This window comes from Diceros bicornis, chromosome 19 (assembly GCF_020826845.1).
Source record: "Diceros bicornis minor isolate mBicDic1 chromosome 19, mDicBic1.mat.cur, whole genome shotgun sequence".
Taxonomy (NCBI): domain Eukaryota; kingdom Metazoa; phylum Chordata; class Mammalia; order Perissodactyla; family Rhinocerotidae; genus Diceros; species Diceros bicornis.
Window position 1 is genome coordinate 6,930,528 of NC_080758.1, and position 13,815 is coordinate 6,944,342.

General features: G+C 41.6%; 1 protein-coding gene across 2 annotated transcripts; it reads right to left on the bottom strand.

Moving 5' to 3' along the window:
• Positions 1–1,515: 1,515 nt before the first annotated feature.
• Positions 1,516–13,743, bottom strand: CSTF1 (cleavage stimulation factor subunit 1). Of its 2 annotated transcripts, none has more exons than XM_058562436.1 (6): positions 13,581–13,743; positions 10,895–11,095; positions 9,201–9,478; positions 8,838–9,035; positions 7,564–7,954; positions 1,516–3,665 (listed from the first exon to the last, which is right to left on the bottom strand). In XM_058562436.1, exons 2-6 carry the CDS (start codon positions 11,061–11,063, stop codon positions 3,406–3,408), a joined length of 1,296 nt encoding a protein of 431 aa, XP_058418419.1. In that variant the 5' UTR covers positions 11,064–11,095; positions 13,581–13,743; the 3' UTR covers positions 1,516–3,405. The 2 variants fall into 2 exon arrangements, with proteins under 2 accessions (XP_058418419.1, XP_058418420.1); XM_058562437.1 differs by lacking the exon at positions 13,581–13,743 and adding an exon at positions 13,411–13,542.
• Positions 13,744–13,815: the final 72 nt, after the last annotated feature.

Sequence of the window (13,815 nt, forward strand, 5' to 3'; positions counted from 1 at the left end):
AAGGACAGCCGAACACCAGACTTAGAAGGCCCAAAACGTTAATGGCATGGCAGGAAATTTCAGACTGCAATGCTTTAAAATCATTTGATTAATCTGGCAGATTTTAACCTCTTCAAGATAACTCAAAAATAGCTTTTCTGGTCAAAGTAGAATTTCATAAATTGCCAATAAATTCATCTAAATACTCTAACGTTGGGATAATATAGGAGTACTAGGATTCTGCAGCTACTGTAATTATTAGTGACAACTCAGTTTAATAACCTGAATTTTGATCCCAAAATTGAGAGGGAAAAGGAATCAGAGCAAGACTTGAAAAAAAAGATGCAAAGGAAACGCTGTGGGTGTACAGTGGGCATAAAGCTGGAAGAAAGGGCTGAATGTTGACAGGGAGAGCAATACCAGGGCAGAAATGCCGCAGGCAAGCAGTCATTGTGCAGCGAGCAGCCAGAAAGTGGAGTGAATTTGCCAAAAGGTGGCTAAGAACCTTCACGGACGTTTCTGCTGGTCCTCATGGAGCTGTTGCCCCGTGCATTTGATCGTGACCCGCCGGTTCTCGGAGCTTTCATCTGCGAGCGAAGATGTGCTCTTCCCGGGGAATCTGTGCTGCGTGTCAGGCACTCGTGGCCACTGCCAACTGGAGCTGCTTTCAGTTCTCTAAGCCACACAAGCAGTGTGAACTATTCCAGCCTTACTTGAGGAGCAGCTTGGATGCGAACTCTCAGGGAAGACCCCTCCCTGCAAACCTGAGCCCACAGAGCCAGGCAGGTGCCTTCTCTCTTCCTCTGAGGCAGGGTTTTTGTCCAGTGCATCCTTTCACTGAGGGGGGCACCTTTTAGGTTTTGGGTTTTCTGGATCTTGATAAAAGTCCCCATCCTGTGAAGACTCAGAGCTCAGATATCACTAGGCTTCAAGAGATTGACAAATGTCCTCAGCGCACCCAGCGGCTCTGTCACTGTCAATCCTCTGGATTTGTGCTTCCTGGTCGTTTTTGCCTCTCAGGAATTCCCTCACTTTCCTGCTAGCTCAACTACCTATTTGGAGATTAAAAATAAATTCTATCTAGGTCTGTACTGACAGGGTTCGCAGAATATCTGGTCTGCTGTATTTTCAGAAACAGAAACCTCTCCCCTAAAAGTAAATGCCTCCCCCTTCTCCCAAATCTCTCTATATCATGATGTGTTTAAAAAAAAAAAAAAAAGAGCTTTACTGATGGAAGCGCATGTTGGGGGGCTGATTTTGAGTAAGCTCTTTAATCACAGAGAAGGAAGCTGTAGTCCCATGGAGAAACGACTTGCCCTGCTACTTAACAAGTCAGTAACAGAGCTGAGACTGGACTCTCCTCTCCCCCAACACTGCCCTTCCTAAGGGAAACCATAGTTTAAGGCAAAAGGTAGTTTTCCCTGAATGATCAGAAACTGTGAAAAGTACCAGTCCAAAGTCATAACTGTTTGAGAACTCATGTTCAAATACGGAAACATTCAAAGCAAGCTCCCAAAAAAATGAACTAGCTTTAAATTATCGTTATATACAAAAAGTTTATTTTAGAAATCACGCATCTTTAAAAAATTACACAGAAGTTCTAAGTTCTTATCCTGACTGGATATTATTCACCATTTAAACGCCAGGGTGTAGAGCGGTACATCAATGATGTGCGGATACCAGGTCCCTGTAATATTCCTGGTATTTACACCAGTTCAAAACATTAATGTGATTTGTAAAAGAAAAAAAATAAAAATAAAAGAAGTCTATTTTGGAAACACACAAAACTATCTTGATCTTGTAAGCAGAAGTCCTTAAACTACAGACCTATTGCTGAGATTATTCCAAAAACTGGAAAAAGGAGACATTATTATTTTAGTTCATGCAGTGAAAACATCCAATGGAACTCAGATCAGGAGCGCAGTGTGGTCATTCCACAAAACGACTTCTGTGCCAGACCAAGCCGTTAAATCTCTGCTTTATAGTTTCAAAGGTTGAAAGCAAAAAAAAAAGGTCAGAAAAAGAAGTGGGGAGTTTTGGTGGTAATTTTTTTTGGTAGAACTGGTTATCCTTGTTCCTATTTAGTAGATTTCTTTTAGCCTTACAAAAGCAGCACCCACAGGTGGACAAGCTTAAATACTGGAGAATCAGGACACAAAATAAAAATAAATTTAAACTCACTATGGACCGAAATATATAGCTCTTTGGAAATCTGAACTAAAACCCCGTGATTTAACACATTAAGAATGCTTAAAATGCTTTTATGGACCAAAGAGTTAAAATGATCCTCAAGGATGATGATTAAAGCAGAATTTTTATGCAATAAACTTCAGAAGACTTTAAAGCTCCTAAAACATAAAACAATTACTTTAACTTTAATCTATTTAATATTTTTATCAAAAGATCCTGGATTACATTTCTAGGCATTCCTACCCAGATCATGAGGTATTTGTATTTGGGGATAAATATAAACCAAAGTTTATCTTTATGTGAGGAGTTCAGGGTTCTCTGACTCAGCTAGAGCTGAACCCAGAGAAATAGTGTCACTTCTAAAGTTTCAAGAAAAAGAAAACTCGTTATCAGTTGGTTAATTGCAAAAAATCTTCTGAGAACACAGTTGCCATGTGCATCCACGATGAGCAGTTAAAGTTCATGAAGAGAACTGAAAAATAAGATTTAAAATTACATAACAATAAATTTAATTGATATTAATCATTCATGAAGATAAGCAACACCTGAGAACAGTAATGGGTTCGCCTAATTTTGATTAGATTGGATATAACACAGGCGATATGATGAAAGATATATCTCCCACCAATCTTCAGGAAAAACCGGGCATTAATTTTACCGAAGTGAAAAATGTATAACACTAAAGTTGCAGATCTGAGCTTTATTATCAGAATGTCATTTTAGGAGAGAATTGATAAATTCTCTAAAATAGTTTTAATATGGCACAAAACTCTTGATTCTCAGAGCTGTATGCCTACTTATTGCCAAATGCATTTTGAAAGGAAAAGTACAAAGAAGATGCAGAATAGGCATGAAAGTTGACAAAATAACCAAAGGAAAATTCCTCATGACAGATCCACTCGAGATCCAGACAAGTACTTGAATACTCTACCCTTCTTCAAATGATCGCGAGAGTCAAGAGAAATGGCAAGTCCTGTATTTACAAAACCGATGAAAATCACACTGTAATAATCAGTGAATGCAGAACCACCACACAGATCTGTGTTTCCAACTTTTTCCACCATGATTCTACATCAAGGTAAGAAAAGATTCTTTTGTACAAATCCGAGAAGGATGTGGAGGCGGCAGCACACCTGCCACAGTTGGTACAATGACTTACTACTGAAGCTGGTGACGGGCACAAGGGCAAGGAGGAGCAGAGCCCCCAAGAAAAGAACCCTATTCAATCAGGTGGTCCTAGTCCGTGGTTGACCTCCGGTACCAAAACCGTGCCCTGAAGTCGTCGCTGCACGTCATAAAGCCGGGGTTGGTGGGCGAGTGCACGATACAGCGCACAATGTTGTTGTGGCCCAGGGAGAGCAGGTTTCGGCGCTCGGCCGTCCTCGAGTCCCAGCAGCAGAGACTGATGGTCCTCTCGTCAGGCAGCAGCACATAGTCCTCTGTGTGGTTGAAGACGGCCTGCGTCCGGTGCACCTGCCGCCCGCTCAAGCCAGCGCCTGCGCAGAGATTGAGAGGTTAAGAGCCTGCGCACCAGGGCTAGCTTTCCAAGTTCAGACCCTCTTAGACCCCAGACTGTTCTACTTTTGTTATTAATCCTGTCGATGTGAAACAGCATTTTAAAATCATTGAAGTAATACACAGTTATTGTGCAATTTTGGAAACTCTAAAAATGTATGAAAAAGAAAATCACCCCTGGGCACAACACCTAAGGCAACTCTGTTAACGTTCTGATGTACTTCCAGGTATAAAAACACCTTTTCAAAAAAATACAAAACTGGTGCCACGTTACATGTCTTTTCTATCAGTCTGAGCCAACTTTACGTTGGGTACGCCTCTCCATGTTTTTTACTGGCTGCAAAGTATCTCATTGTTTGGAAGCACCATTACTTATTTAATAATTCTTTTCCCGCAAGGCATTTAGTTTGTATTCAATTGAAAGTAATGCTGTGATAAACATTTTTTGCACAGAACACATTACTTCCTTAGGATTAAATTCTTAGGAATGGAATTACTGGGATGTATGAACATCCGCTCTCCAAAAGGAAGCTTTATGCTTTTTTCTGACCATGGGGAAAAAAAAGTATCTTACGTTTAAAGTACTATTTAAAGTATAAAAAATAAAAACTGCCTGATAACTTTACACTGAGTCAATATTTTGATGAATAACCCTTCCAAATATCTCCATGTGTTGTACACTCAATTGTATACTATATAAATCAGATCATACATCATATGCTGTTTTTAGTCAATACTATGTAGTGGAGATCTCTAAAAAGATAAAACCTAATGGATAAAAATACAAACTTTGGTATCAGATCTGGATTCAACACTTATTAGCAACATGACCTTGGACAAATTACTTAACACCCCCAAGCCTTAATTTTTTCCTCTGTTCCACGGGGATAATTACAGCACCTACCCATAGATTGTTGTGGGGATTAAAACAAGGGATAACACACATCCAGCTTCGCAGTACAAGTGCTTAACAAATATTACTATTTTTTTTTTTTGGAGGAAGATTAGCCCTAAGCTAACATCTGTTGCCAATCCTCCTCTTTTTGCTGATGAAGATTGGCCCTGGGCTAACATCTGTGCCCATCCTCCTCTACTTTATATGGGATGCCACCACAGCATGGCTTGATAAGCAGTGAGTAGGTCCGTGCCTGGGATCTGAACCTGTGAACTCTGGGCCACCGAAGCAAGGTGCACGAACTTAACTGCTACGCCACCAGGCCAGCCCCACTATGAGTACTTTTAAAGGCTGCATGCTGTTAAAGGATGCACAACAATGATTTATTCAATGCTTCTTGGTGGACATTTATGCTGTCTCTAACTTTCCACTCCTCCAGATAATGCTGGGATGGACATGCTTTTACGTGTGCATGTGCATGTTTGCCCAAGAATCTTTTTAGGGTGAATTTCCAAGTGTGAATATAGTGGGTCAAAAATATATATACTTAAAATTTTGATAGTTAACACCGACTGCCCTTCAGAAATATTTTACCAATCAACACTCCTAATAATAAAATATGTGGTTTCCTTAAACGTTTATCACTACTAGATAATATCAATTTTTTAAATTTCTAAAATCCGATGAGCACAAAAATCCGATGAGCACAAACATCCTTCTATTTTCATTTCTTAGGTTTATAGTGAGGTTGGTCATCTATCTTTTCTTGGGTTCACTGACCAATGTCTGACACATCTCTGTTACATATGCTATGAATATTTTTCTCCTAGTCCAGCATTTAAAATATTTTAGTGTTTTTTTTTTTTTTCTTTTTCTGGGAAGATTAGCCCGGAGCTAACATCCGATGCCAATCCTCCCTGAGGAGGATTGACCCTGGGCTAACATCCGTGCCCATCTTCCTCTACTTTATATGGGATGCCACCACAGCATGGCTTCGACAAGCAGTGCGTCGGTGAGCGACTGGGATCCGAACCTGCAAACCCTGGGCCGCAAAAATGGAGCGCATGCACTTAACCACTACGCCACTGGTCCGGCCCCTTGTTTGGTGTTTTAAATTAATTTTTATTTATTTATTTATTTATTTTTCTGTGAGGAAGATCGGCCCTGAGCTGATACCTGCCAATCCTCCTCTTTTTTGTTGAGGAAGACTGGCCCTGGGCTAACATCCATGCCCATCTTCCTCCACTTTATATGGGATGCCACCACAGCATGGCTTGCCAAGCGGTGCGTCGGTGCGCACCCAGGATCCAAACCAGCGAACCCCCGACTGCCACAGCGGAGTGCACGCACTTGAACCACTTGTGCCACTGGGCCGGCCCCTTAAATTAATTTTTAACATCAAAATTTCTAATGTTTACTTGATAATTCTTCCTTTTCCTTCATTATTTTAAGAGCCTGTTGAATTCTAACTAAATATTAAAACTGTAAACAGATCTAAATGTGCTGACATGAAGCAGTGTTAATCTGCGAATTAGAAAAAAGGGAATTTGCATATAAATTCAGTATTATCTCATTTTAAAATTAAATCTCAATTCTCCACCAAAAGAAACCAATCAACTACATACAACCATAAAACGTCCGCAACATTCATAAGACAAAACAAATATAGTAAATTCTCGTCAGCAGTCTGGTGTGTACCCTTCCAGTTTTGTCACACTCAAGCGGTGGTTGTTACTTCTGAAGAGGGAAAAAGCTTTCCCATTTTCACTTTGATTATTTTTGTATCTTCTTCTTGGAACAAGCACCGTCCTTCAATAGTACTAATTAGAGATTTTTTTCAAAATAGCTTCATACAAAAGTAAGTGTTTCAGCGAAGTCCCCAAGAATTATGATAAAAATGAGTCTTCCCAAGACTTGCCAGTTGTACCATCTACACCAGAAGCCAGAGATGGCTGGAGCAAACTTTGGTTACAATGATAAATCTAAGGTAGGTTATGCTGCACCCTAGTGGCTCAAATGTCAGCAACTTTTCAATTTTCTTCTCTAAAATGCTTGCTTAGTAACACCATAGGAGAGCCCCTTAGAACAGTATTGCTTTAGGGCCGGCCCCGTGGCTTAGCGGTTAAGTGCACGCGCTCGGCTGCTGGCGGCCCGGGGCCCGGATACCGGGCGTGCACTGACGCACCGCTTCTCCGGCCATGCTGAGGTCGTGTCCCACGTACAGCAACTAGAAGGATGTGCAGCTATGACGTACAGCTATCTACTGGGGCTTTGGGGGGAAAATAAATAAATAAAATTATTAAAAAAACAGTATTGCTTTCTTGTGAATTTTTAAGTTACGGTCGTGCTGGTTTTAGTGCATGACACAAACATCTCAAAACAGAGGAAACTAGCTGAAGTCTCCTGGAGGTTCTCCAGCAAACACCAGCCTTTGCTGCTGCAAGGGACAGAAAAAGGAGACACAATATTTTAACAATATTCACTACCAAATAACTAGACTTGAATACTGACCACTAGTGATATGATAAATTTAAATAGATCTTATCATAAACAGAGCTCACAGGCATAACTGTTACCAATTAGAGACCAACATGAATTAATGGGAAAATGTGACGAACTTTTGTTTTTCTGTCTGAAGGGCCCACTACATACCCAGGTTCAGAACACTGTGGTCTCTGGGTGCTACCTCTGCGCGCTCAGAAATGGGCCAAGATCCTCTCTCTCTGCCCCTCTTTCCTGAATGCGTACACTTACTGAGATCCACTAACTGAGGCTTTTCTCTGGACTGCTTTCATGTTTTTGTGGGAAAAGGGCAAGCCAGGGGTCTACAAATGGACCACCAGGTTCTCAAACGTTACTTTCATGGAATCAGATCTAGTTAAAGCTGTTACGTATTGAGAAGAGCAAAGCTAAGAAACTGTAGTTCTATTTCCAGCCCTGCCTCATGCTACAGAAATGTTAAGTAATATCAATTTCTCACTTACCCGTGTATCTGACCAGCGTGCGTCCTGTTGAAATTTCCCAAAGTTTAGCTACAGAGTCTTTTCCACTTGAGAGAATGTATTTAGAATTTTTGGAAAAAATGGCAGAACAAACTTCAGCACCATCATGTGCTTTCTCAAAAGTTGTGATGCATCGATTTGAAACACCGTCCCATAATTTGATGCAGCCGTCCTTGCTACCAGTTACATACATATTGGCACTAGGATTGTAATTAACAGAACATATAGCATCGGTGTGTTGATCTTGAGGATTGCAAGAGACAAAACACTGAAATGTGTTGATATCATAAAGCCGAAGAGTAGGATGCTGAGTCCCGACAAGTATAAAGTCTCCAGAAGGATGAAAAGAGATGGAGCGTAACATCTCAGCTTCCTATTAGGACAGAGACATTAACGTTAGGTGACCAACTGGTGAACAATTAAATCCAGAGGAACTGTGGAAAATATTTGGCTGATGCAAAGAATCCATAAACCAATGATCAGATATTGTACAGGCACGAAAAGGAAAAAAGAATATTCTGGACTATATCAATGTATCATTTGAACAGAGATTTCCAAAACTCTCCAAATAGTGCCAAATAGCGCCACCAAAGAAGGGACTTAGGAGTCCCTTTAATGGTGAGATTATTCCCAAAACCATAAAAGTGAGCTTCATTATTTGCAAATGAACAGAGTGAACTCAAAACGGAATATTATCAATCCATGATACATTCACACACGATTAATGAAGATAAACACAACCTGTACATCGGAACAGCTTCTTTAATTTGTCCCAGGGCTTCAAATATTGAGTAAAAAATTAAATTATTAAAAGGAAGCCACTTCTAAAACATTAGTATTTCTGAACTGCATATTCAAAATAGGGTACACCAAATGTCACTTTTCCAGTAAACACCTGATAGTTTCAACTGAGTAATTTTTTGATTCCCTTAAGTTATACTTTAGTGAAGTTGGTTGTGTTCTGTCTTCAAACAGGGATCAGCAACCTTTAAAGAGTGATGTGGATTCTGAACCCTTGTCACACGAGCTGTGCCCAGCAGTATTCCTGACGAGCCAGAGGAAGGGGGTGCATGACAGCACATGAACCGCATGCCAACAAAAACTGATCCAGGTGCTATCTGCGGCATGCACCCTTGCTGCTGTACTCTTGTTTTACAGGACGCTCACAGAGATTACTTTTAAAAAGAGGATACTCATACAATAGCTCACTGTATTTCAGAAAAAAAACGTACAGCTCCTTTCCAAACATTCCTAACCTGAATGTATTTGAAGGCTCTTTTTGCAGATGGTTTGGAATAATCAAATAATTTAAGAGTATAATCTCTTGAACCAGAGGCAAGGATCTGTTCTGTTGGGTGGAAAGCGAGACACGTGACTTCATCCACATGGTCATAAAGAGTTCGAATCACTGGGTGGTTTTCCATATTCTGTTGTGCAGTCTCATTCATCATGACCTAGGCCAACAAGAAAAGAAGAGATGCTCAAAGTGCAAAATCTGTTTGACTCAAAGCACACAACCTACAACCATGCTAAGTTAAAGCCGGTTTCAACTATTCTCTCATTCTTCTAAGAATGAACAACCAAAGGCAAACAGGAAGTATGTAACTGGGATTTTTTACCTCTATTGGCATGGCACTTTTGGCCAACATTCTTTCTGTGTCAAGTATCTTTATGGAAGCATCAGCAGATCCAGTAGCTATTAACTGTCCATCTCTGCTATAGGTAGCCACCCGGCATGGTCCTTTATGGGATGTGACATAACATGTCTCGTACTCTGAAGCCTCTGGGGACATAGTCTGGACATCTGCATCAAATTCCAGGTCAATTCCTGTGCCAGGGGCAACTGTATCTGAACGACCAATTGCATACTGAACTGCAGTATCATCATTTTCCATTCCTGAAAGGAAGAAAAATGAAGGGCATAAAAAACGCTATTTTAAAAGGCCAAGACAAAGTTCTGGATCCACACTGGGCAAGATGTTTGCCAATGTGAACTTACTATTTCTTGGAGCTGCAGGACACTTAATATTGTAAACAATTATGTGTAACGACCTGGGCGCATGCACAGTGACACACACTGTAAGGCAATATGGGTTGTGGAAGGTTAGGCTCCAATAGGTCAAGTCATCTCCCCTGATTTTTGCCTCCAAAACTTTCTACTTTAACCACAACTACAGAAACTCAAAAAAAAAAGCAGTTCTGTAGTTAAATTGTCCATTTTTTCCCATTCTGGATTTTAATATTTTTACTGCTGAGACCTGTGAGTAGCAGCTCTGAAGCTCATTAAGTCAGATATAGTGTCAGCATTAACACCAGTGAAATGTATTTGAAAGAATGTTATCTAAATAAACTCAAGTTTACCAAGAATATGCACTTTAAATTTAAAAATAACTTCATATATAAACAATGTTTATTAGTATAACAAAAATTAAAAATAGAGAAGAAAAAATTAAAATGTCCTCATTCTATATCACCCAGAGATTATTACTGTTAACATGGCGGTATGAATTCTTCTAGACTTTTCTCCATGCATACAGTTGTTTCACTTAACAGAAATAGAAAAATAGAATTACACTACATAACATGTTGTGACTTACTTTTTCACTTAATCATACACAATAAACATCTGGCCAGCATAATAAATGTTCATCTACATCATGTTGTTGGATCTAATTTTATGGATATAAGAACATTCATAACTAATTCCCCATTGTTAGGCATTTCAGTTATATTCATTTTATATCCTCAGGACAAATTCTCACAACTAGCATTGCCAAGTCAAAGGGTATAAACATCTTCGGTACTTTTATACTTTACTGAGTGCTTTCTGTGACCCAGGTAAGCACCAGGATATACTTCTGAACAAGACAAGGTCCTGATCTTTATTGAGCCTGCAGTCTTTTTTTGGGGAGGTGTGGACTGTGTGGAAAACAACCCAAAACAATAAAGAAAATTTCAGACACTGATTCTGTTATGAAGAAAATGGGATTATTGTCTTAGAGTAACTGGAGAGTTATGTGGAAGATAGTCGGGTTATTTTAGAAGTGAAGAGGACTCTGAGATGACATTTGAGCTGAAACTTGAAGAAAGTCAATACAATGACAGAATGCTTCAGATAATTCGTATAAAGATCCTGAGGCTAGAACCAGCTCGAAATCTTTATAATCTGTACTTTGCTTACTCCTTCAATATCTAGCACTGTACTTGATACATACTAAAGGCTAAAACTAAAGAAATAATTTCGAAAAATTCTGACGTGTGAAAACATCTGAAACCTTGTCATGGGGTCAAGGAATTTGCATTCACAAGCTACCTAGTTTGATGAGATGCAGGAGCTGCTCTGAGGGCGCACAGACAGACTGAGGCTTGATTTCATTGATGAGGCCATTGGCAATGCTGATGTAGCCGTCATAGAGCAGCTGGCTAATGATCAGCTTGTAGAGCTGCTGGCGGTCCTTCAAGCCCACTTTGGTTCTGTACATCTTGAGGAACAGGAAGACAATTTGCCTGCCAGCTGCAAGAAGAGAAAACAGGTGGCCGGTGAAGGGCAGAGGCACTAGCAAACCACAGAAGCAACACAGGAATCTGGTCCCACTTGTAGGCTTAAATCCCAGCTCTACCAGCTGCAACATCTTTGGTCAGTGACTTCGTTTCTCTAAGATCAAGTTCCTCATCTGTTAAATAAGTTAGTGAAGGTTAAACAAGACGCTGCATTGAGCATAGTGGCAGAAAGAAATTATTCAAATCATGTTTGCTGATATTTACAGCAGAATGTCTCTTCATCAACTTTTCTTCTATGCCGAACTACTCACTTGCAATTTTTATTCTTTATTGCTATCCGAGAATCTTCCATTTCTTCTGTTAATAAAACAGTGACTGGTGTTTGCAATAGGTAAGACAGCTGCTATTGTCGATGTCTGGACAGTATTGTTTACACCAGCTGAGCTCTATGTTTACTAATACCAGTTATGTTCATTCTTAAAACATGTTTTAAAGTAACCGAGCTTCACATGAGCACAAAACAGCTATTATGCTATGAAAACAATGAAGCTGAATGCTTTCAAAGATTCAAAAGTGAACTGTTTAATAAAATACTGGCAAGTAGGATATGGCCAAGATAGCTTTAAAAAATGGAAAAAAATGCAAAAATCTGAAGGATTGTGCTCTTAGATCGATTTACAAGTGTCTAAGTTCTCCCTCAGTCTTAGAAAGTGAAACAGAAAACTGTAGATGATGGTTTCTGGTTTATGCCAAAAAAAAACAAAACAAAACTGCAATTGGTGGACATGGATAGAAAATCTGATTATCAAAAATTAATGTCTTTATGTATGTGTACATACGGACAGATCAGAAGACTGCAGGAGCCTAGGGACAGCAATAAAGAATAAAAGTTGTGGCAGAGAAGAAAACTGAAAGGCAGAGTACAGGAGAGAGATGAATATGAGAAAGAAGAGGAGGGAGTGAACACCAACATCAGTACCTCCTGGTACTGCTGTACTTTACAGGGGCGATTCTGAAAGCGGGGGAGGTGAGGGTGTTAGAGGAAAGGGGTGGGGAACCACGTTTTCTAAGTACACAACTCCCTCTGGAGAATTACTGAGGCTGCTGATCCTAAGAACAGCTAACATTCACTGAGCGTTTATCATGTTTTATCTCACCTAACCGGCAACACCATCTTATAAAGGAGGTCCTGTAATCTTGTTAACAGATGAGGAGGGGAAATAACTTGCCCATGGTCTCACAACTAGCGCCTGGAGGAACCAGGACTAGAACACAGGAGGTTTGACTCTAAAGACTGTCTCGTTCCTAACCACTACCTGCAGTGCTCCTCAAAAACTTAAAACTAGCTAAAATTTATTAGACATTCCGTACAGTATATAACATATACCGTGTAAGCAGCTAATATGCATTACCTCATTCAATCCTCATCTAATCCTATTTTAGAGACAGACAACCTGAGGTCCAGAGAGGTTAACTCAACTCAGGATGAAACAGCTTATAAACGGCAGAGCCTGAATCCTAATCCAGGCTACTTGACCCCAGAGCCGCCCTTCTTACCGGGCTGTACTGGTGGGTGTTAATAATAGCTAACATTTATTAAGCAGTTGCCAGACACCGTGCAAAGCACTTTATAAGCATTAGCTCACCGAATGAAATCATTAAATGTATTTAAGTACATGTAAAAGCAAACGTATATAAATCTATGCTTGCGTAGACAATACGAGGACACAATGGAGATTATGAAACCGGCTCAAAGGGGTTAGGAATCCCAGTGAAAAGTAAAATGTGGCTAAGTCGCCAAAGGTTCAAGTGGCCGCCAGGACTGCCCACACCAGAGCCCAGAGCTTAACCACTATTCCAGCCTGTCTCTTCATTCACGCCAGGAGCATCACGGGGGTATACAAAGAGATGAAGAAAAGAGAGGACACGCCCCGCTTCTCAACTCCCCTAGAACGTTCGCTCGCTGGGCTGGTTAGAGCCTAGTTACCAGCGCCAACTTGCAGGTGAGACCTCTGAGGCCCGGGGACAGGAAGAGCCCGACCCAGGACTGTTAGAGGAGTTGGAAGGGGGACCAGGGCGAGAGCGCAGGCGCCCCCTCACCGCCCGCTCCGCTACCATCCCGGCGCAGGGGCGAACTAAGGAGGGAGGGAGGGAAGGGACCAGGCCTTTGAGGAAAACGAGGCGGGTGCAAGCCCAGCCCGGCGACTCGGCACACGCCGCCCCGCTCGCTATCGACCTTTCCCGCCTCGCCCCTAGCCTTCCTGAAAGCCCAGCCCACCGCACCAGCCGCACCAGCCACCCCCGCCACGTATCCCGGGCCCCCTGTACCCGCTAATCCAGCTCTCCTGGTCTCTCGCTCTCTCCAGAAAAATGGATGCGCGACTCCTGCCCGATCGATCACTCCGAGCGCACGTTCACTGCGCACGCGCGCAGGAAGACGCGCCGAACGCTGCGCTATCGATCGGCACCACTCTCCCCTGCTCTTCTCGCCATCTTACCTACTAGCGCGTTCGAGAGGTTTGTTCACCTCCTCTGAATTTATCTTCTACGCGACAACCTTGACGCCAAGGGGCTGCTGTCGCACAGACAAATGTCGGATTCCGGAGAGCACCAAGGGCGGTAGCACGGCCAGGGGTCTGGCGGGCCGTTGGCTCCACCACTTCCGGGGCCTTACGGGGCAAGTGCGCCTGCGCGCCGTCTCTGCCCTGGACGTGACTCAAGCGTCGAGTTGGC

What these genes read in the sequence shown, in the direction of transcription:
- CSTF1 (XM_058562436.1), bottom strand. Translation starts at nt 11,063, where the DNA reads ATGTACAGAACCAAAGTGGGCTTGAAGGACCGCCAGCAGCTCTACAAG. An exon ending in CCTGCATCTCATCAAACTAG is followed by an intron (nt 9,479 to 10,894) that starts GTAGCTTGTGAA and finishes TCTTCCTTTCAG; the next exon opens with GAATGGAAAATGATGATACT. An exon ending in CACGCTGGTCAGATACACGG is followed by an intron (nt 3,666 to 7,563) that starts GTAAGTGAGAAA and finishes ATCTCTGCGCAG; the next exon opens with GCGCTGGCTTGAGCGGGCGG.